General features: G+C 44.0%; 1 protein-coding gene across 1 annotated transcript; it reads right to left on the bottom strand.

Annotated features, from left to right (window-relative positions):
• LOC149272839 (GDNF family receptor alpha-1-like) lies at positions 1–19,975 on the bottom strand. The gene is made up of 6 exons (XM_089506677.1): positions 19,644–19,975; positions 12,918–13,027; positions 10,380–10,514; positions 6,969–7,156; positions 930–983; positions 1–159 (listed from the first exon to the last, which is right to left on the bottom strand). Exons 1-6 carry the CDS (start codon positions 19,973–19,975, stop codon positions 1–3), a joined length of 978 nt encoding a protein of 325 aa, XP_089362803.1.
• Positions 19,976–21,642: the final 1,667 nt, after the last annotated feature.

The raw sequence follows: 21,642 nt of genomic DNA, 5'->3' as shown, positions 1-21,642 counted from the left end.
TTATAATGTCGCTGCGGCGCGCAGGGTCAGGAGCAGCGAATGCGTTGCCGCCATGATGAAAAGCGTTGTGCAGAGTCTGGAGGGGTATCCGGAGGAATTATCGGCCAGGATGTGGTTACTGGAAGATCGCCCCACCATGTTGTCTTTTCCAAGGGAGTGCTTTAAAAAAAAAAAAAGATTTTTTTTTTTTAGAAAAATATCAAATTATGAAATTATTAATAAAAAAATAAAAAAGTGACAATTTATACAAAATCATTCAATAATAAATAAAGCCGAGGTGCAAATTCCCATTGAGTTTAAAATAGAAATGTTTCATAGTATCAGAAAATATTCAATTGTATGTGAAATGGCCGCTTAATGAAGATATGGAGGGGAAAAAAGCGATTTCCGTGAAAGTGGGAAAAATTAAAAAAACAATTTCTGAGTTTTTTTGGCCTTTATTTATCATCCTGTTTACAGAAATATACAAATTCTGAACTTCTGTGAAACGGTTTCCTCATCTTTATTAAAAAACGTTCTGTTTTCAGAATGTGCTGTGTGGGGAAGCCATTGTGCCGCGCGCAACTTCCTGTTCCAGCAGGAAAGGAGGTAGAGGAAGCCCTGGAAGTGCTCCATTCTGTAAAAACTGGCTGGTTTAATATTCACCAGAGCTTACAAGATGTCGTTTAAATATTTTTGGGACAGTTCAGAACGTTAAGCAGACATTTAAATAGTGATTTGTACCCCAAAAATGTGGACATTACCCTTGTTAGTGAATAACTGCGATATAACGGGGGCAGGAGTTGGCCAATGAGAATAGAGTAAGTTGTGACCCAAATGCCCCCAACACAACGAATAATGTTTCTTTAGGTGACATCAATGCATTAAGGTCATTGGACGACGGCAACGCGTCAATAAACTTTATTCGTTTATTTCGGGACGAATCTTACCTCAGCGACACAGATCGGGGAGTCGGACGAGTCGTTGAATTCCAGTTTATGCGCCTGGAAAAAAATAAAGAAAGGGTAAAAAGCAACACTAATTGAGATGTTTGATTAGCGGGCGACGCGCGTCGCAGCCGCTCGTTAACCTCCGATGAATGGCGGTTTGCGTGACGCGTTTCTCGGGAGATACACAAAGCGTCGCTCGCTTAAAGGATTTTCATTCTGGCCGCTGAAGTTAATGAGACGGGGAGGAAGCCGGCGTGATTACTTCTATTAATTAGCCGGAGCTGTCGGCTGGCAGCTCGTTATACTCCGGCGGCTGATATACGGATCTTTCAGGGACTCTTTGTTGTTGTCGTAAAACAGAGCAAAATGTCCCGGCGGGTGCTTTATATAACAAACGGTCGTCATTTAGGACGTGATGGAGTTTAACGGTGAAGTAGAGCAGATGAACCGGCCGGCCGTGTCCTTCGCCTCACCCTCTAAATCTCACGTCTCCGTCGCTCTCTTAGATCGGATCTGTCACTTACCCCAAACCTTCTACACACTAAATAAACCCAAGTAACGGCGTTTATGGATTAAAATAATCAATGTAGGTCTTAGAAACCCCCCTTATGTGTGGGGTCTGCATGCTTATTCCTCCCCATTACGTTTTCTCTCCCCTATTGTTAAGTTGCTGATCGTTGCTGATTGGTTCAGGCAGCCTTTGTATGTGTGGGGGAGGAGAAAGCGGACCGCAGTTCAGATGTAAAATCCTCCCCGCTCCCTCCGGACGAAGCCCCTTTTATTATTATTTATGTTTTTATTACACGCAGAATGTTAAAGATAAAATAATTGAGTCGGTAATAAAGTAACTCTGACAACGTTCTAACCTCTAGGTTTGTATTGTAAAGCTGCAGTTCCACCAACTCTGCTGAACGTCACGCATTATTATTATAAACAGCGATCTTCCCAGAAATAATTCAACCATCATGTCAGATTTTAACTTTTTTTTTTCCAGGGAATGCTTTATTGTCATGTGACACAAAAGCAAAGGAAATAATAAAATGACAGATCTGCCACCTCAATGATTTGTCTTTGATTGGATTTTCAGTTTGCTAAACACGTGATGACTTTATCTTACTGCATCAACGGATCGCATGACTCTTTTAACCCTTGGGTTGCTCACGCCAGGTCCACTTTGATCTATAATACAGACCCGGAACCAAACGAGTCTCCATTGCCTTTTCTAGCCAAAACCAGAACCTCTTAAAATTGACACATTCCATCGCATGGTAGAATAAAGGTTAATGAATGAAAATAATAATAAAGGGCCTGGGGGGGGGCGGGGGGGGGTTAGTGCCGGATGGCGCGGCGGTTGTGATGATAAAACCGCGGCTCTGGGAATTATAACAAACGGTACAGAATTACACGTCGGAACCAAAAACACACACAGTGACATCGAATAAACAGAAGTGTCACGTTCTACAAGAAACACGAGGTCTAATTATCACAAGAGAAGGTGTCGGGACTCGGCGTTAACCCTCCGCAGGTCTGTTTTCACTTTGGGTAAAATTCTCCAGTTTTAAGAGTTTACTCCCCAAAATTCTTCACTTTCGGATCTACTAAGATTGCGATTCCGGCCGAGAGACCACGGCGGAAAAACAACGGCTACGCCACATGTACCCTAACCACCCGTTTATTATTATATTCATGAAAAAAAAATGGATAACATTCAGAGCACACGGAAGAAAATAGAAAAACGCTTCTTTTTAACGCGCGGAGTGATAGGTGTAACTCTGATGAATAATTACGTTTCCAAAAATACTCTGAATGATAACATATTCCGAGCAAAGAAAACATGCGCGGAACCTTAAAGAGATGCCAAAAAAAACAAAAAAACTTAATTCAACGGAGTATCAAATACACAAAATACAAAAAATATTTATTCCTAATTCAGGGAACATTTGGTACCGAAAACAACCCTGCTGTAAAGACTCAAACCGCAATCAGTCTTAGATTCAGGAGCCGTATGTCTATCCCATGCATGTTTAATACCCTCACTGTATTACCCTCTACCACTTCTGCTGGGAGGCTGTTCCAGCTATCCACCACTTCCTTCCGTTCCATCTCATCTCCATGTGAAACAGAATAAAAGGTTCATGATGTGAGATATTATTTTTCATCCCAATGATTCATTTTTTTTATATCTGAAGGACCTTGCTTGGCTATCACAGCGTTACTAATAAAGATTATTAAGAGACCCGACCGAAATAGTTTAAAATAACAAAAAATAATAATAATTTTTGGTATATTTGTCAATTTCTGGGGTTAATAAACCCACTTTTATGAAATAATAGGATTCCGGCTTATAGATGGGAATGAGTTTCATGCATTTATTTAAAACATCCGATTACTGGTGAAACCGATACGTTTTCCTTTGAGACGTCGGCCAATAAACAGCTTTGATCGTATTTTTAATATCTGACTTTAGGAAATTCTAATAATGCTTTTTTTGTGTCCATTTTTTTATCCGCAAACAGAGACGCCGTCACTTTCCAACCGCGTCTTCTTCGCCCGACTTCGAGCGCCGTGAATAATAAAAGCCCGACTTTCCCTCTGAGGATCAAACGCTTCCAAAAACACGACGTTATTTCAGACAAAAAGTGCCTTTATGGTTAAGTTGACAATTATTGCCTCGATTTTTTGCATGACTTGGCGCCAGTCACAAGGGATTTGTGTCAACAAGACCCCCGCTTGTCGTATTCATGTTCCCGATACGAATGAGCAATTAACTCGACACGATGGCGAGCCGGGGGTCTTACGGGCTCCACGCCGAGACCCTCGAGGGGAAGCGGAACTCGCTCAGAACTTTTTAACCTCGATGACATCATGGCGAGATCGCAGACGTCAAAGAGTTGCCGTCAGACATGAGAATGCTGAGTCGGCGCGTTTCACTCCATCTGCTTATGATGCTCCCCGGCCCCCCGGACAGGTTTCCAAAGCCCCCTTTGGCGAAACGTTTCAGAAACAAGATTTAGAAGAACAAACCAAACGGTTAAACAGCCCCGGCCAAGGGGGCCGCGGCTCCAATTACTGCAATGAAAGATAACGCGGGCTGAGGACCCGCTCTTGGCGACAGCTGTTGGTTCGTTAAACGCGTCGCACACAGAGTTGTAACAATGTATCGTTGTGTAATTGTTGTGATGTGTCGTCGGCAGGCAGGAAAGCGATGCTGCGTTAACGAGGACTTGGAATGATTGCACGGGAGATCCAAGCCCTTGTCTCGTCCTGTAAGGAGTCCGTCCTTCGCCTGTCTCGTGGGGTTATGATGAGCCGCTCTTAATTATCTGTCTCGGCAGATGCCGGTGTCGCTCCGATGTGAAGATCAATACGTCGTCCCGTCACATCGCAAAGAAATACCCCGACGCATCGCGGCATCTTTATACCCGACCGGCCACGGTACAGAAACGCTTCCAGGGGCAAACTAAGGACAGGACTCCAGAGAATGCAACCGACTGGAGCCCGCAGCCAACGCATTTCACCGCACACCTACCATCTACTCCATCTTCTGTTTATTCCGGGGGACGGGGCGGTATATATACCGTATATATGAGGTATATTGGGAAGCTGCCCCAGGTGCTGCACAGGGAGGGGTGCTATTCGGCCACCCGGGGGCATCGCCCGGCCACCCGGGGGCATCGCCCCGACACCCCACTCCGCGTCTGATAGCTGATGTGATGTCAGAGCGGAGCGGGACCCCCGTCTCAGGTGCCAAGAGCCCTTTTTATTTTACAGAGACCCCCGGCTACCTGTTGTGTTCTGACGCCCAGTTGTGGGCCGTGTGGTTTACGTACATTTTTAACATGTGTCAATATACCAATGAACATGACCACTGAAAAGTTTGGGGTCACTCAGCTGATTTTATGGAAAACAAAGACATTTCTGGCTGTAACATAATTACAAAAAGGGTTTTCTATCCATCAATTATCCTTTTAAACTTTTGATAAAGGGTCACTGGAACACAGGAGTGATGGGAGTGATAAAGGGCCATTGGAACACAGGAGTGATGGGAGTGATAAAGGGCCATTGGAACACAGGAGTGATGGGAGTGATAAAGGGCCATTGGAACACAGGAGTGATGGGAGTGATAAAGGGCCATTGGAACACAGGAGTGATGGGAGTGATAAAGGGCCATTGGAACACAGAAGTGATGGGAGTGATAAAGGGCCATTGGAACACAGGAGTGATGGGAGTGATAAAGGGTCACTGGAACACAGGAGTGATGGGAGTGATAAAGGGCCATTGGAACACAGGAGTGATGGGAGTGATAAATGGCCATTTGAACACAGGAGTGATAAAGGGCCATTGGAACACAGGAGTGATGGGAGTGATAAAGGGCCATTGGCACACAGGAGTGATGGGAGTGATAAAGGGCTATTGGAACACAGGAGTGATGGGAGTGATAAAGGGCCATTGGCACACAAGAGTGATGGGAGTGATAAAGGGCCTCTGTACGTCTATGAAGAGATTCCATTAAAAATCAGCCGTTTCCAGCTACAATAGTCATTTACAGCATTAACCCCGTCTGCGCTGGAGTTATTTTAATGGGGAAAGTGTGCTTTTCTTTCAAAAACAAGGAAATTTCTAAGTGACCCCAAACGGGTGTATATGTGTGTGTGTGTATATATATATATACAGTGCACACAGACCCTGTGTAGTAAATGCACGCACACAGAGACGGGGGTCATACACATTACACTGGAAATAAACCTATAAGGGACAGAGGGTTAAAGCTATAATGTCGTCCAATTAGTTACACGCGTGGGGGGGCACGCGGGGGGCACACAGTGTAATAACGTACGGATTTGGACCAAATGTCATCGTTACGCCTGCCATGTTTCGCCTTCATAACAGCACAATGCGGCTTTATTCGTGGCAATCGTTTGGTTTCACGTACAGCGTGTCGGCCGTCGGCTCGGGCTGTACCGGCGACATAGACCGGAGCGAGCGCCGGATTCACTGCAGGGAAATCACAGGGGACTACGGGACCCCCGCAGAACTTCATGGGGGTTTCCTGCTCTTCTGCCTCAAACAACAAAAGCGCCGATCACTGGGACCTACTGACCGTATAGATACCGTATAGATACCGTATAGATACCGCACATACAGAAAGAGCGGATCCCAGACCCAGCCGCGCAAACCCACAATTATAGTGAAAATATCCCAAGTCCGCTATAAATCACGTTTTATAAAGCAAAATATTCTTTATAATAACCGGCAAAAAAAAATAAATATTCTTCAGCCGCTTAACGCGATTGCAAATGAGCCCGAAAAGCGTTCTTCAGGGATATTTTATGCAGAGGTTTAAACGCGTTAATCTAACGCTCAGTAACCGGAATTAACATCCCTTTAAAGCCCGTGAAGGTGTCTCGGTCGCACTCGAGCGGATGATGGAGAGGATAATGAGACGCTTTGCCGCCGATCTGCTAAGTAGCTCGCAAAATACACACACCTTTCCTGCAAGCGCGCTGAGAGTCGATTAACCCGGGGAGGAGGAACATTTCCGTGCTAATTGCAGGTTCTGCGGCTCGATTTACACGGAAAGCCTTCGCTGCGATAACGAAAGGAAGGAGGAGAAGTCAACGAGGTTCCCAATCGCTCATATCCCGGACCGGACGCGCCGCGGCTTTTATACGCAGCCAACGACCAGGCGGTGACGGCAGCAAAAAAACCCCCAAACTATACATTTAATAAAGGAAAATATTTACCGGGGCCGACTATTCTTTATAAAACATAAGAGGAACTTGCAATAGAACTCTAGAACCCTACAGGAACAGTGCAAGACTTTCTGAATACTGGTGGCAGAACTCTGGAACACAGAGGGACCTAAAGCAGACACCTAGAACCTTAAAAGAACTCCCATAAAGGCATTGGTGGCAGAACACGGGGGGGGGGGGGAATATCAATCCTTTACAAAGGAACGTGTGGTGGAAAAGTATCACATAAGAACATGTGAACTCTAGAACACAGAGGAACACGTGTCACACAGTCACATTCTAGTACCTGTAGGTTCGCGCATGCTGGCAGCCCGTTGTGTGTGGGAATCTCATTGGAAATGTGCAGCGTGTCCGTGAATCCCGGGTCCTTTGGCTTCATTTTGGCAATTACCGCGGTGGTCGATGTTGTGGTTTGTACCGCCTCTGCCTGCTGTCTGATATCCGTGCCGTTACCGAAAGCTTGGATAGCGTTCTCTACAAACAACAACAACGCTCGTCTTAGTAACAAAACCAAAGAAAACGAACCAAAAATGCAGATCCTTCAGGCAGAAAGGAGACTATAAAACATTCTATCCGATATACATTCTACCTGATATACATTCTATATGTTATACATTCTATCCGATATACATTCTACCTGATATACATTCTATCCGATATACATTCTACCCGATATACATTCTATCCGATATACATTCTATCCGATATACATTCTATCTGATATACATTCTATCCGATATACATTCTATCTGATATACATTCTACCCGATATACATTCTATCTCTCATACATTCTATCCGATATACATTCTATCCGATATACATTCTACCCGATATACATTCTATCCGATATACATTCTATCTGATATACATTCTATCTGATATACATTCTACCCGATATACATTCTATATGTTATACATTCTATCCGATATACATTCTATCTCTCATACATTCTATCTCTCATACATTCTATCCGATATACATTCTATCTCTCATACATTCTACCCGATATACATTCTATATGTTATACATTCTATCCGATATACATTCTATATGTTATACATTCTATCCGATATACATTCTATCTGATATACATTCTATCCGATATACATTCTATCCGATATACATTCTATCCGATATACATTCTATATGTTATACATTCTATCCGATATACATTCTATCTGATATACATTCTATCCGATATACATTCTATCTGATATACATTCTATCCGATATACATTCTACCTGATATACATTCTATATGTTATACATTCTATCCGATATACATTCTATCCGATATACATTCTATCCGATATACATTCTATCCGATATACATTCTATATGTTATACATTCTACCTGATATACATTCTATCCGATATACATTCTATCTGATATACATTCTATCCGATATACATTCTATCTGATATCTGTTAAACATTATAGCTCTTATATAAATGTTTTCTACCAAGCTTGGATTATTACTATGCAGCTCCCGCGGCTCTGTTATTGATTAAAGCGGACGTTTATCGCATAGAATTCTAAGCCCCGTTACAAATGCAAGAATTTGAGCTCTTTTATTATTAATATCACTTTTTTTTCACGCTTTTCCCATTCTCGCTGCATCTTAACTTGGTGGATCCAACGCGCGACCGCAGCGACCGCCTCATTAGGTTGCGCAGTTTTATTAAACAGCTCCCCGTAATTCCCGGCTAATAATGAAAATATTTTTATAACGCGTCGTTCTCAGTAAAGATTCCATATCTGGGTTAATGGTTTACATTCTAAATTATTTCTATACCTCATTGGCAAAAAAATGAAAGTAATAAAATGCGAGAACATTGTTCACATGGGAACGCCAACCGCCATCCACGAATTTCCGCTTTACAATCTGTGTCGTGTTACAATAAAGATGGTTCGGGGTTTTTTTCTTTTTCGCCTGAACAGAAACAATCATAATAATAAAAAAACACGAAAAACCCCAATACAGGGAATTACTTTCTTTTGTAGCTTCCATGCCATTTACATAATTATGGGAAAAAGGGAAATGATAAAAAGTTTGCATTGTAAAAGTTTAAAAGATTGGGGCTATTTGAAAGGTAGTGCGCTCGGAGCGGGAGTAAATTACCTGCGCTCCGTTTCATGTTCCCTCTCCTCCGCTAAATGAATAGAAAACAGTTTTAATCAAGTCTTGGGGGAATTTGAGGGATTTTCAGATTTATAATTCAGGAAATAAAATTAAAAAACGCAATATGTTGATTGCCGAGGATACACGGAGCAAGAAGATGCTTTTAGGGGGAGCGACTCGCTTTAAAGGGGCAGCAACAGCCGCTTAAAAACTGTTTTCACAAATATCGCTCTGTTTTCTTCTTTACCCCAGTTTTTCCCCCATAATATAAATGTTTTCAGGCAGCTGCATATCAGCCGTTTGTATGATTCTCGCTCTGTTATCTGACCCCCGATCTACTAAACCCCCGACTCATACTGCCTGTGGGGAACAATAGAATGGCTCAGTCTAAATCACCCAGCTAGACTCTCTAATGAAAGTCTATGGAGGAACGGACTTCATTAGCATCGCCATAAAGCGTCAGCTCAGTGTGGGGTTTGAGGCGGGAAAGTCACCCAAAATATCACATGACTGACAGCAACGGCGGCTCCAGGTCTGCAAATAAGGGGGTTATGGGAACAAAATGACATAAAATCCGTTTTTTGCCCTCAACCAACTGTATACATCGCAGGGGGTTATATAACTGTATACAGCGCTGGGGGGGGTATTACTGTATACAGCGCTGGGGGTTATTACTGTATACAGCGCTGGGTGTTATATTACTGTATACAGCGCTGGGGGTTATATTACTGTATACAGCGCTGGGGGTTATATTACTGTATACAGCGCTGGGGGTTATATTACTGTATACAGCGCTGGGGGTTATATTACTGTATACAGCGCTGGGGGTTATTAATGTATACAGCGCTGGGGGTTATATTACTGTATACAGCGCTGGGGGGTATATTACTGTATACAGCGCTGGGGGTTATATTACTGTATACAGCGCTGGGGGTTATTACTGTATACAGCGTGGGGGGGTTATATTACTGTATACAGCGCGGGGGGGTTATATTACTGTATACAGTGCTGGGGGTTATATTACTGTATACAGTGCTGGGGGTTATATTACTGTATACAGCGCTGGGGGTTATATTACTGTATACAGCGCTGGGGGTTATATTACTGTATACAGAGCTGGGGTTATATTACTGTATACAGCGCTGGGGGTTATATTACTGTATACAGCGCTGGGGGTTATATTACTGTATACAGCGCTGGGGGTTATATTACTGTATACAGCGCTGGGGGTTATATTACTGTATACAGCGCTGGGGGTTATATTACTGTATACAGTGCTGGGGGTTATATTACTGTATACAGTGCTGGGGGTTATATTACTGTATACAGCGCTGGGGTTATATTACTGTATACAGCGCTGGGGGTTATATTACTGTATACAGTGCTGGGGGTTATATTACTGTATACAGCGCTGGGGGTTATATTACTGTATACAGCGCTGGGGGTTATATTACTGTATACAGCGCTGGGGGTTATTACTGTATACAGCGCTGGGGGTTATTACTGTATACAGCGCTGGGGGTTATTACTGTATTACTTTCAGCCGCCGTCACTTTCTAGTAAATACTCACTGAGGCAGATGTTGTCCTTGAAGAAGTTCAGGAACTTTAGGCAGTCGTCGTTGTGATTCCCGCTGTTGCTGCAGTCGCACCAGGGAGAGACACTCAGACTGCTGGACTCCAGGTAATTGGGGGTGATCGACGTACCTGGAGAGGAGAAAACCCCAAACATGATGAGTTATAATTATTACCCGTAGATGAAGATAATGCTTCAAATTAATTACAGCTTATATGGAGGATTACAATGAGAGGAGATCCAAGAGGGTGGTAGATAAGTGGAACAGCCTCCCAGCAGAAGTGGTAGAGGGTAATACAGTGAGGGTATTAAACATGCATGGGATAGATATACGGCTCCTAAATCTAAGACGAGACCAACGACTGATTAAGGTTTGAGTCTTTACAGCGGGAGAAACAGGCGACGAGATGGGGGCCCCCGGGGGCCGATCTGCCGGCAGGGTCCTGGTCTCTATGTGTTTGGAGAAGTTACCGGGCCCCTTGATCATCACTGCGGGGCTGCAGCGTCTGACTGCGGGACAGTGGCCCAAAAATTAGGACTCTCGACAAAAAACTGGATACTTGGTAGCTATGGCTTAGAGTTGGTTTACACGACGCCGGATTTCACGGCAGATAATAAAGTTTAGATCGTTCCTCAAACCACTGAAAATATTAGGACAGATTTTGACATTAAATCCAAACGCAGAGGCTTGGCGAGCCTCGCAGACGAACCCCGCATTCCGCACGGCCGCGCTCCGTACGCCGCGCTCTGTTTGTTCATCGTTTTAGTGAATTTCCATATAAAGCTCGTTCTCGGGCGGCGCACGCAGCGCAGGTTTATCTTTTCTGTCATCCGTGAGACGTTAGAACGTTCCTGTTTACAGTTTGGGTGAATGGGATCCATCAAACACCCACATGCCTGCTTTAGAGTGTAAGCTCACCAGCCCGCTATTCGTGCCAAAAGCGCTGTGTGCGAAAGTCCTGAACTCCTGGCAGCTTTACAGGTTTAATACGCATTTATCAAATAAATTAATTAAAGCACTTAGGGAGAAGCTGCAGCGACAGAGCTGTAAGCTCCCCTCCTCCACTGCGGTCTGACAGTTCTCCTCACTGATTGGCTGCTTCGATCGAAGCGTTAAAGTGCGTGTGATGGCGGGGATGCCCCTTTAAATACTCCATATCTAAATTGTACAGCGCTACAGAATATGTTGGCGCTTAAAAAACATTAATAAGAATCGCAATAAATCTGCATCGTCTGGACCCGATTTACTTTTATTGTTTACGGGAGAAAATGAAGATAAATCCAGCGGCAAATGAATGTCGTTTCAGAGTTGTGAAAAACCCTGTCTGATCGTCACTGTTATTATTATTATTATATTTATTATTATTATTATATTTATCATTATTATTATATTTATCATTATTATTATATTTATTATTATTATATTTATATTTATTATATTTATTATTATTATTATTATATTTATTTGTACCCGGTTTGAATGTGGCTTCAGCCCCAGCCTTCAGAGAGACGATCCTATAATCTGGCTGGGGCTCTTAATCAGCCAACACAGCCCTGTCTGCCCAGACGGCCCCCGCACTACAGGGGGGATAACACAGGTGGGGGAACCCATTGTATTCTGTAATCCCCTCACCTGATACATCCCCTGTATACTGATGGGATTTGTGATGGGATGTGGCTGATGGGATTTGTGAGGGGATGTGGCTGATGGGATTTGTGAGGGGATGTGGCTGATGGGATTTGTGATGGGATGTGAGTGATGGGATTTGTGAGGGGATGTGGCTGATGGGATTTGTGATGGGATGTGGCTGATGGGATTTGTGATGGGATGTGAGTGATGGGATTTGTGAGGGGATGTGGGTGACGGGATTTGTGATGGGATGTGGCTGATGGGATTTGTGAGGGGATGTGAGTGATGGGATTTGTGATGGGATGTGAGTGATGGGATTTGTGAGGGGATGTAAGTGATGGGATTTGTGATGGGATGTGTGAGGGGATGTGAGTGATGGGATTTGTGATGGGATGTGAGTGATGGGATTTGTGAGGGGATGTAAGTGATGGGATTTGTGAGGGGATGTGGCTGATGGGATTTGTGATGGGATGTGAGTGATGGGATTTGTGATGGGATGTGGCTGATGGGATTGGGGGTTGGGTTCGGTGCACAGTGAATGGAGATTGTATATAAGTTCTGTGTGTTTGTAATAAAGAGAGTTCTGTTTTTAACCTCAAAGCATGAAGTTCTGTCTCATGATTGAAGAAAGTGCTGGTCTGTGACTGCTTTCTTCGGACAGCCACAGCGCGTCCGCTTACTGGGAGAGGGAAGGAGCTGACGGGCGGAGGCGTCCAGTCTGGGGCACAGGACGATCCGTCACAAGAGTCATAAAGCCGGGTCGGCGTTACTGCAGATGGCTGCCCACCGGCACGAGAGAATGCGTGACAATTATCTGCAGCACTCGCAACAGTAACAATCATTTAGTAAATCGTTCCCGGAACCTCATTTCACCTAAATGCCAAGAAAATTAAGGTTTTCTTACCAATAAGCCCAGAATAGGCCAGTAAGCATTCGGCGTAATTCTCCTTTAAACACCCGCTGGCGGAGCGAGGGTCCGGCTGGCAGTCCGCCATGAAATGCGCGAGGCGAGACCTAAAAAAGAAATACAATAATATCATTTTATCTGAATCATCGATTGTTAATAAGTTGGTTTAATCATTTTAATATGCTTGAAAAATTTATTTTTTATGGGGTGTGGCATCCTCAGGGGCAGGGCTTAGTGTAGCACCCTCAGGGGCAGGGCTTACTGTAGCATCCTCAGGGGTGTGGCATCCCCAGGGGCAGGGCTTACTGTAGCATGTACAGGGGCAAACTGCAATTATAATAAAAAACAAAAAGGGCCCTAAGCGAGAGAATCCTCTTCCTTATGCCGCGTTTTTTCTGCTAAAAGCTCAGATATTGGGAATCAAAGCAAAAACCGCAGATTACAGGAGCTTTCATTGTAAAAGATTAGTCTGTTGTGTTGGATCACACAAAGTGCCGCGGATTGCTGTTAACATCAAAAACACGTTTGGGGTCTGATTATCTCGCATAATTAAATCTATTTTCGAAGTTTTAGTGATCTACAGATTACGGCTGCAAACAGGACACGGTCGGCGGGCGCTGGGGAGGAATTAGCGTTTGTAGCAGATGCTGAAATATTACCCCAAAGGTATGTATGGGGGGGGGGTGTTTGGTGTGAGGCATAATGACAAGTTTAGGAAACAATGAAACCAAGTTTAGCACAAGTCAATTCATTTGTTAAAATTACCCGATCCTGCGATTTTTGCTTCTTTTTTGGAGATAATTGGCTTAAAAATTAGGGATTTTTTTTTTATTTCAGCGAAGCTGATCTTGGTGGCAGCCTGTGGCAGAGCCAGCATAATGTGATCAACTTCCTGCTCGTAACTTCTCTGCCTTCTCCTCCCCCTTACAAATGTTGCCTGAACCAATCAACAATTTAACAGGGGAGAGATGCGTTAATGGGGAGGAATAATCCTGAGAGCAGGGAGTAAAGATGTCTGAATCACACACAAGGCGGCTTTTTTGAAAACTCTTTGTTGTCGCGTCTTTACGAGAACTGAATCTACTTTTATATTTAACAATAAAATTTCACTTATTTCGAATTTCTCATTTCCTGTATCCGGGGGTTACCGGGGGCTATGAATAAAATAAAATAAATCACTAATAAATAAATAATAAACTAATATCTTTATAACAAAAAACAAAAAGAATTAACTGAGCCGCTAAAAAAACTGTATTTCTGAGCAACATTCCAGATCTTAATGAATATGAAGCCTTATAGTGTCGGAGTGTATGGCGTCAGGGGGTAAAGAGTCGGGGTGTATAGTGTCAGGCTGTATAAAGTTGGGGTGTATAGTGTCGGGGTGTATACAGTTGAGGTGTATAGTGTCGGGGTATATAGGGTCAGGGTGTATAGTGTCGGGGTGTATAGGGTCGGGGTGTATAGTGTTGGGGTATATAGGGTCAGGGTGTGTAGTGTCGGGGTGTATAGGGTCGGGGTGTATAGTGTTGGGGTATATAGGGTCAGGGTGTGTAGTGTCGGGGTGTATAGGATCGGGGTGTATAGTGTCGGGGTGTATACAGTTGAGGTGTATAGTGTCGGGGTATATAGGGTCAGGGTGTATAGGATCGGGGTGTATAGTGTCGGGGTGTATAATGTCGGGGTGTATTGTGTCGGGGTATATAGAGTTGGGGTAAATGGTAATCAATGAGTCTCACTGACATGTAAGGCAGATATTTCTTTAATGGCCGTTACCACCGGCGCTGGGTCAATGATCGGCAGGAATACGAGGATCCTGGAGAAAATCCATTAAATTCTCATTAAGACTTCAAAAGACTCTGATCTCTGATGATCAAACAGGAGGGTTTATGGATTCACTTCTGGGCTCCTTGTTTAAACGTTCCTTTAATCCCAAGACACGAGGAGTGCGAGGAGACGCGGCTGCCCGGGGGGGGGGGTATGGGGGGGCAGGGCAGTGGAGGCCGCCAGCATTCGGTCAGCGCTGGATGGGGAGGAAAAATCTGGCTTTGTTTGAATCATTGAGAATCAAACACAAAAATTGGTGCATTAAATCTGTTAGGTGGCTGTGGGGGGGCGGGGGGCGTCGCAGAAATAAATGTTTTTTTTTTTAAATAAAATCAAACATAATTTTCTTCTCTTAACAATAAATGTATTCTATTACCCCAACGCAGCGTGCTGGGTGACAAAAAAGCATTATATGGACATACGGATACAGATGGGGAGTCGCCAACGTTCCATAACAATATCTAACAGCGTGCTAATGAATCTCATGTTTCCATGGCAACACAACACAAAATATCTGACAATTATCATTATTACAGGAAATAGCAAGAAAAAAATAATAATATTGAAATGATTACAAAAATTATAGAAAAATCTCGACTGGTTACCCTAACTGCGTGAATCTGCTCAGGGGGCAGGTAGGACCCGGGGGCAACGCACAGGAAACCCCCCAGGCGGCTACACCTCCAGGACTCATATATATGGGACCAAAAACAAAGCTAAGTGCGACTGTGATAAAAGCAAGTTATAACAGCCACAGAAAGCCCAAATTTACCCGATAACAAGAAAGCGCAAGCAGAATCTTTACATTTCACGTAATCAGGGAGGCGCACAGATCCGCAGCCACCGACGCATTCACAGCGACGCATCCCGCATTAACACACGCAGATCCGAGCCCCTGGTACGGAGTATCTCTGCGCCGGCGACTGCTGACACAATAACCCCTTCCAAACAGCCCCCACTCGTACCCACAGTAACAGGCTGTCCCTTTTAGTTTGTCCAGTCCCTTGCTCAAACACTTGTGCCTCACGTGCCCCCCCATCATGCACCTCTCTCCTCCCCTGTTACCCCTCTCTCCCTCCCCTGTTACCCCTCTCTTCCCCCGATGCTCCTCTCTCCTCCCCCGATGCACCTCTCCCCCCCCCCGATGCCCCTCTCCCCCCCCCGATGCCCCTCTTTTCTAGGAGGTCAGAATGTTTGCTGGGTATGAGGGGATCGCAGGGTTCTACGGCCCTAAAAGCCCCGATAATGTGTATAGAAACAGCAGGGAACGGCTTTATACATTAAATGGGGTAAATAAATACGTTATTCCCCACCGAGTTCCGCTAATAGCCATCAGTAGGGTATATATATATATATATATATATGTATTGATTATAAATGGTTTTGGTAAACATTTAAAAGCTTTTCTGTGTAATAACTTTAGAAATAACTCCTTTTTATGGAAATTACCCTTTTATTTAAATACCAAAACAATCTTTTCCGATATCAGAAATCCTTGGACATGCGGTTTTTAGAGTTTTGCTCTAATCTAGTCTGTTTCCATCTTTTGATAAAAAACTGAACAAAAGGCAGAATCCGCTTTAATCCCCCCCCCCCCCGGAACATGCGCTTCCTCACCTCCTGCTCTTCGGGAAAAAAGAAAAAAGTAAAAAAAAAAGTGGGCAACATGAAGGTCAGAAAGAGCCCGGCGAGGAGATGAGATGCATCCGCTGGATCCCGGCCAGGCCATTCCCGGGATATGACGCTTTTATTATAAACCTGACCCAGTTCTTGTAGGCGAAGGAACAGAACGGTCTGTGAGGATGGGGGGGGGGGGGGATTTTAGATTAACCCCTTCTGTGCTCAGAAAACGCAAATCGACACTTTGTATCCTTTATCTCTGGTGTTCTATGAACTGTGATTTTTTCTTCTTTTTTAATAAATGTTCTTAAATATTGCCTCGATATATATGAGACACCCCAAAAAAAGCCCAGAAATGCAAGGGTTAAGTGGTATTGATACAGCAGGTTGCTTTGTGCCATAACTGCACGCATGATGATGTAATACACTGGTATATGACATCATAACACAAAGTCCTCATTGATTAAAGCCCAGATGATTTCTATGGCTTTGTGCCATAACTGGACGCCTGATGATGTAAGACACTGGTGTATGACATCATAACACAAAGTCCTCATTGATTAAAGCCCAGATGAGATTTCTATGGCTTTGTGCCATAACTGCACGCATGATGATGTAAGACACTGGTGTATGACATCATAACACAAAGTCCTCATTGATTAAAGCCCAGATGATTTCTATGGCTTTGTGCCATCACTGGACGCATGATGATGTAAGACACTGGTGTATGACATCATAACACAAAGTCCTCATTGATTAAAGCCCAGATGATTTCTATGGCTTTGTGCCATCACTGGACGCATGATGATGTAAGACACTGGTGTATGACATCATAACACAAAGTCCTCATTGATTAAAGCCCAGATGATTTCTATGGCTTTGTGCCATAACTGGACGCCTGATGATGTAAGACACTGGTGTATGACATCATAACACAAAGTCCTTATTCATTAAAACTGCCCTCGATAGGTGGGAGGGAGCTTGAAAATAAAAGGGGGGCAGCAAGCAGTCGTGGTGCGGGGGTAAGACGGATCTGTTAATCTCTCCCCGGGCACTTATCGCTGGTGGCCGGTAGAGAAAGAGAAGGGAGAGAACTCCAGGACGGGTGACATAAGGCTGGCTCTGCCACGAGCTGCCACCGGTCTCGGCTTCAAAGAGTTAAAACCCCAATTCCTCCAAAAAAGAAACGGCTTCCGAGGCAGAGAAGCAGCGCCTGCCAAGGTCCGTGGATGCCTGCGTGTAACAGGTTGCGGAGGAGGAAACATATTTTTATTGCCCAATTCCCTAAATAATGCGAATTGCACAGAAGTCAGGAAAAAAATGAAACCAGACCATCGGAAGAACGCAAACAATTAATTTAATTATCTCCTGATTTATTCTCTGCGTGGAGCGGAGTCATCAGGCGAGGGGCTCTGGAGAGGAAGGAAATCGAGCCGGATAATTAGGGCAAAAAAGGCTGATTTTTATGAAACTTTTGCTCTGGGGTGAAATAACGTGCAATGAGTTTAAAGGAATAAGCGAAATGGACATTTTCGGGTTTGGACGGAACGTCGAGCCGAGAATCCGATCCGCGGTCAGCAAAAGGTCTTCTCCGCGCCAAGCGCTTTATTTGCCTGTAATTGATTTTCGGTTTTTATCTGATAATGAAACAAAAAACGTTCCACGGATCGTAAACTCGGCCGTTCGCAGGAATCTGACATCGATTTTAGGCCAAAAAAACAAGAAAGAACCATGGTCCGGATCTTGGCGGCGGGACCCGGGTCGCGGATTTCTGATCGTCTCATCGCAGATATATTGTGTGAGAAATAATGAACAGTCTGCTCCGCGACACCACGCGCTCCCGTCTGCATATCGACCAAAAACGGGGAAAAACTCACCAAAAATATAATATTACTCAAATAAAAATAAAAAAATATTCTTTTTTTAAGTTTTGCTTGTTTTATTAAAAAAAACCAACATATACTTTGTGGCTTTTTTCATCAATAAGTGTCAGATCAGCCCCATTCGGCTCAAACCTTAATCAGCCCTTGGTCTCGTCTTAGATTCATGCATGTTTAAATCCTCTCCTACCACTTCTGCTGGGAGGCTGTTCTACTAATTTCCTACGCTTTCAATGCATGTTGTGATTTCTGATCCATTGGAAATTGATGGCAAGGTCAAAGCGATTAACCTGTTCACAGCCATCGGGATGTAGCGGTAAATAAAAAATTATAATTATATTATAAAAAATGTAATAAAAAACTTATAAAAAAAATTACTACCCCCAAACCCCTTAAGTATTAATAGACGCGTATTATAGGGTGATATGTAAAGCATGGATGTGTCCCTCTGGAACGTATAATGGATGTATGGGGGGGGTCATTAATCAGCTGCGGCACTGTACTGTGTAGAAGAAAAATTAAGCACATTTTTTTTTCTATTTTACTATAGTTTTTACTGTTTTCACAAATAATATTTCTATTATTTTAAGTCCCCACTCATCCTGAATATGATGTATAATTTGTGCGGGTTCATCAAACATGCAAAAGGGGGTTTAACAAACATAATAGTAGAGTATGGGAAAAAAACGGTCCCGAAGGGGTTAAAAACGGCTCATTTGTGGTAGGGCTGCTGGTTCCCCCCAACCGACGCCGTCCGTTTGGTTTCCATCGCTGTTTTAAAGCCCCCAGTGGAACCGATGCACGAAGAAGCGTCGTCAGACCCCCCCGCATGCGCAGGTCTCTGCCGGCCGGCAGCAGCCGGTGATTTGCACAACATGACATTTCAGGGGAGGACAGAGGGGTATCAGGGGGAGAGAGGGGCAGCAGGGATTTGAGTGAATGACGTTTAGGAGGTATGGATCATGACAGTTCTTAGCCGGGTGTCTTCATTCTTGGAATCGGTATTTGGTGTCCGTCCCGACCGTCAGTCCCCCCGACAGCCACACTACATTTAAATGAACAAAAATGATATTCTTCCCTGAAAGTGACCTCACGCTGTTATACTCTGGGGGTAAATATTCTTTTATGGGGCAAAAGTGTATCCAACATGGAGGGGAACAGAATAGCCTTTAAAGCAAATATACGGCGGTGTTAATTTGGTCACCGACTAAAGCCTCGGACGGATACAATTCTGCTCATTCTGATATTTTACTTTCCCAAAAGCTCTCGGCTTTTCCCCAGATATCTGTAATAAATAGAATGGGTGCAGGTAGTAAATCCACGCGGTTTCGCTACAACCGTGATGTCATTTACCGCGGTAGAAGTGAGCCGGCGATGCGGTTAAAGATGGCGGCGTTACCTGCAGATGTAGTTGGTCTTGCAGGACTCCTGCAGACCCAGGCAGTTGGGCTTCTCCTTCTCCTCGTAGGAACACGCGGGGACGATGGTCTGCCGCCGGCGCTCCGTGCACCCGAAGTCCTTGCAGGAGCAGAAGAGCATCCCGTAGCTGTGCTTCGGGGGGACCTTGTCGAAGAACTGGCGCAGGGCTTTGTGACACTTGCGCCGGTTGCAGACCTCGTTGGACATGCTGTTGGTGCACGGATTGATGTACGCCGAGCGGTACTTCTTGCACGTGTCGTCTAGGTTGCAGGCTTTGGCTGCGTCGAGACAATCGCTGCCCTTCAGCATCATCGACTCTACAACAGAAAATATTACATGAGTTCAATTAGTCTTTTCTTTGTTAAACAAGCATTTATCACTCATTAATACCCGGCCGTTCTAAAGTTTGGGGTCACTGTTATTGAAAGAAAAGCACATTTTCCCCATAAAATTAAATGAATGGGAAATCCAGCGCAGACGGGGTTAATGCTGTAAATGACTACTGTAGCTGGAAACGGCTGATTTTTAATGGAATCTCTTCATAGACGTACAGAGACCCTTTATCACTCCCATCACTCCTGTGTTCCAATGGCCCTTTATCACTCCCATCACTCCTGTGTGCCAATGGCCCTTTATCACTCCCATCACTCCTGTGTGCCAATGGCCCTTTATCACTCCCATCACTCCTGTGTTCCAATGGCCCTTTATCACTCCCATCACTCCTGTGTTCCAATGGCACGTTGTGTTCGGTGATCCAAGTTTAAGTTTTAAAGGATAATTGATGGTTAGAAAAACCGCGTTTTGTAATTATGTTACAGCCAGAAATCTCCTTGTTTTGCATGAAATCAGCCGAGTGACCCCAAACTTTTGAACGAGATAATATATATTATTTAGCCAGCATTATTTGGTTCCAAAATAGAACTTTTCAGTAAAATTCTAGACTTAGTTGACTCCGATAACTCTATTTACTGACGTCAGATACATTATATTATTATATTATTATTATTATTATTATTAAAGGTAAATATAACACAGGTTGGGAAAAAACGAAAAGTATTTAAGCTCCTCGGGTATCAGGGAGCCCTCAGAATCCAAACTTGGCCCAAAATTGCTTCTCATGTAACCGTTTTTAATTATAATTCCAACAAAACGTGGTCTGAATATTGAATTACAGAAACCCGCCTGGTGGATGCATGAAGCAGCCTCCTAGCAGAAGTGGTAGAGCTTAACCCAGTAAGGGGATTCGAGCCGGAATGGGAAAGGCAGCCAGGAAACGAACCGCGAGAAATCCGAAACATCTGACAAATCGTAGAATATGTTCAAAATAAAATGTTTAAAGCCCTAAAGAAAATGGGGAATTTGCTGTGATTTGTTTTTTTTGGAGGTTCTGATTTGTTTTGTTAGCAGGTCGGATGAAGACACCTGATGCGAAGCACAGGAATCGCTGGTTTCCACGCAGAAAGCTCATTACGGGTAATGTGGGGGCCGCGGGGCAATCGGATCCGCGCAGAGCTCCCTCGTTAGCGTGTAATCTGAGTAATTACATCATTCCGTGTGCCAGGAAGGGAAATAACACGCAAAGCGTTTACAGAGGTCCCTGGACGGCGCGGGGTTAACCGGAACGCGGGTATATGATGTATAAATCCTCATTTACAGTTCTATACATTAAATTAACCCTCGTAACTCTGTTTACTAATTTGAATAAGCATTTCTATCATAACCCTTTATATATATATATATATATATATATATATATATATATGTGTGAGCGGCCGTCTCAAGTTCCTGTTCTCGGGATTATTCCTCCCCATTAAGTTATCTCTCCCCTGTTGCTAGGTTGCTGGTTGTTTCTGATTGCTTCAGGCAGCCGCAGAGCTCAGCGTCCACGGGGTTAATCATAAGACTAAATATCTCCAAAACAATTAGACTCATCGACGACCAAGACGCTTCGGCTTTAGCTAGCCTTAGTAGATGAGCCC

This window comes from Sceloporus occidentalis, unplaced genomic scaffold, assembly GCF_023333645.1.
Source record: "Sceloporus occidentalis isolate IW3139 unplaced genomic scaffold, rSceOcc1.0.p SCAF_411, whole genome shotgun sequence".
NCBI lineage: Eukaryota > Metazoa > Chordata > Lepidosauria > Squamata > Phrynosomatidae > Sceloporus > Sceloporus occidentalis.
Note: the sequence above shows the minus strand (reverse complement) of the source record. Positions and strands in the feature narration are given on the sequence as shown.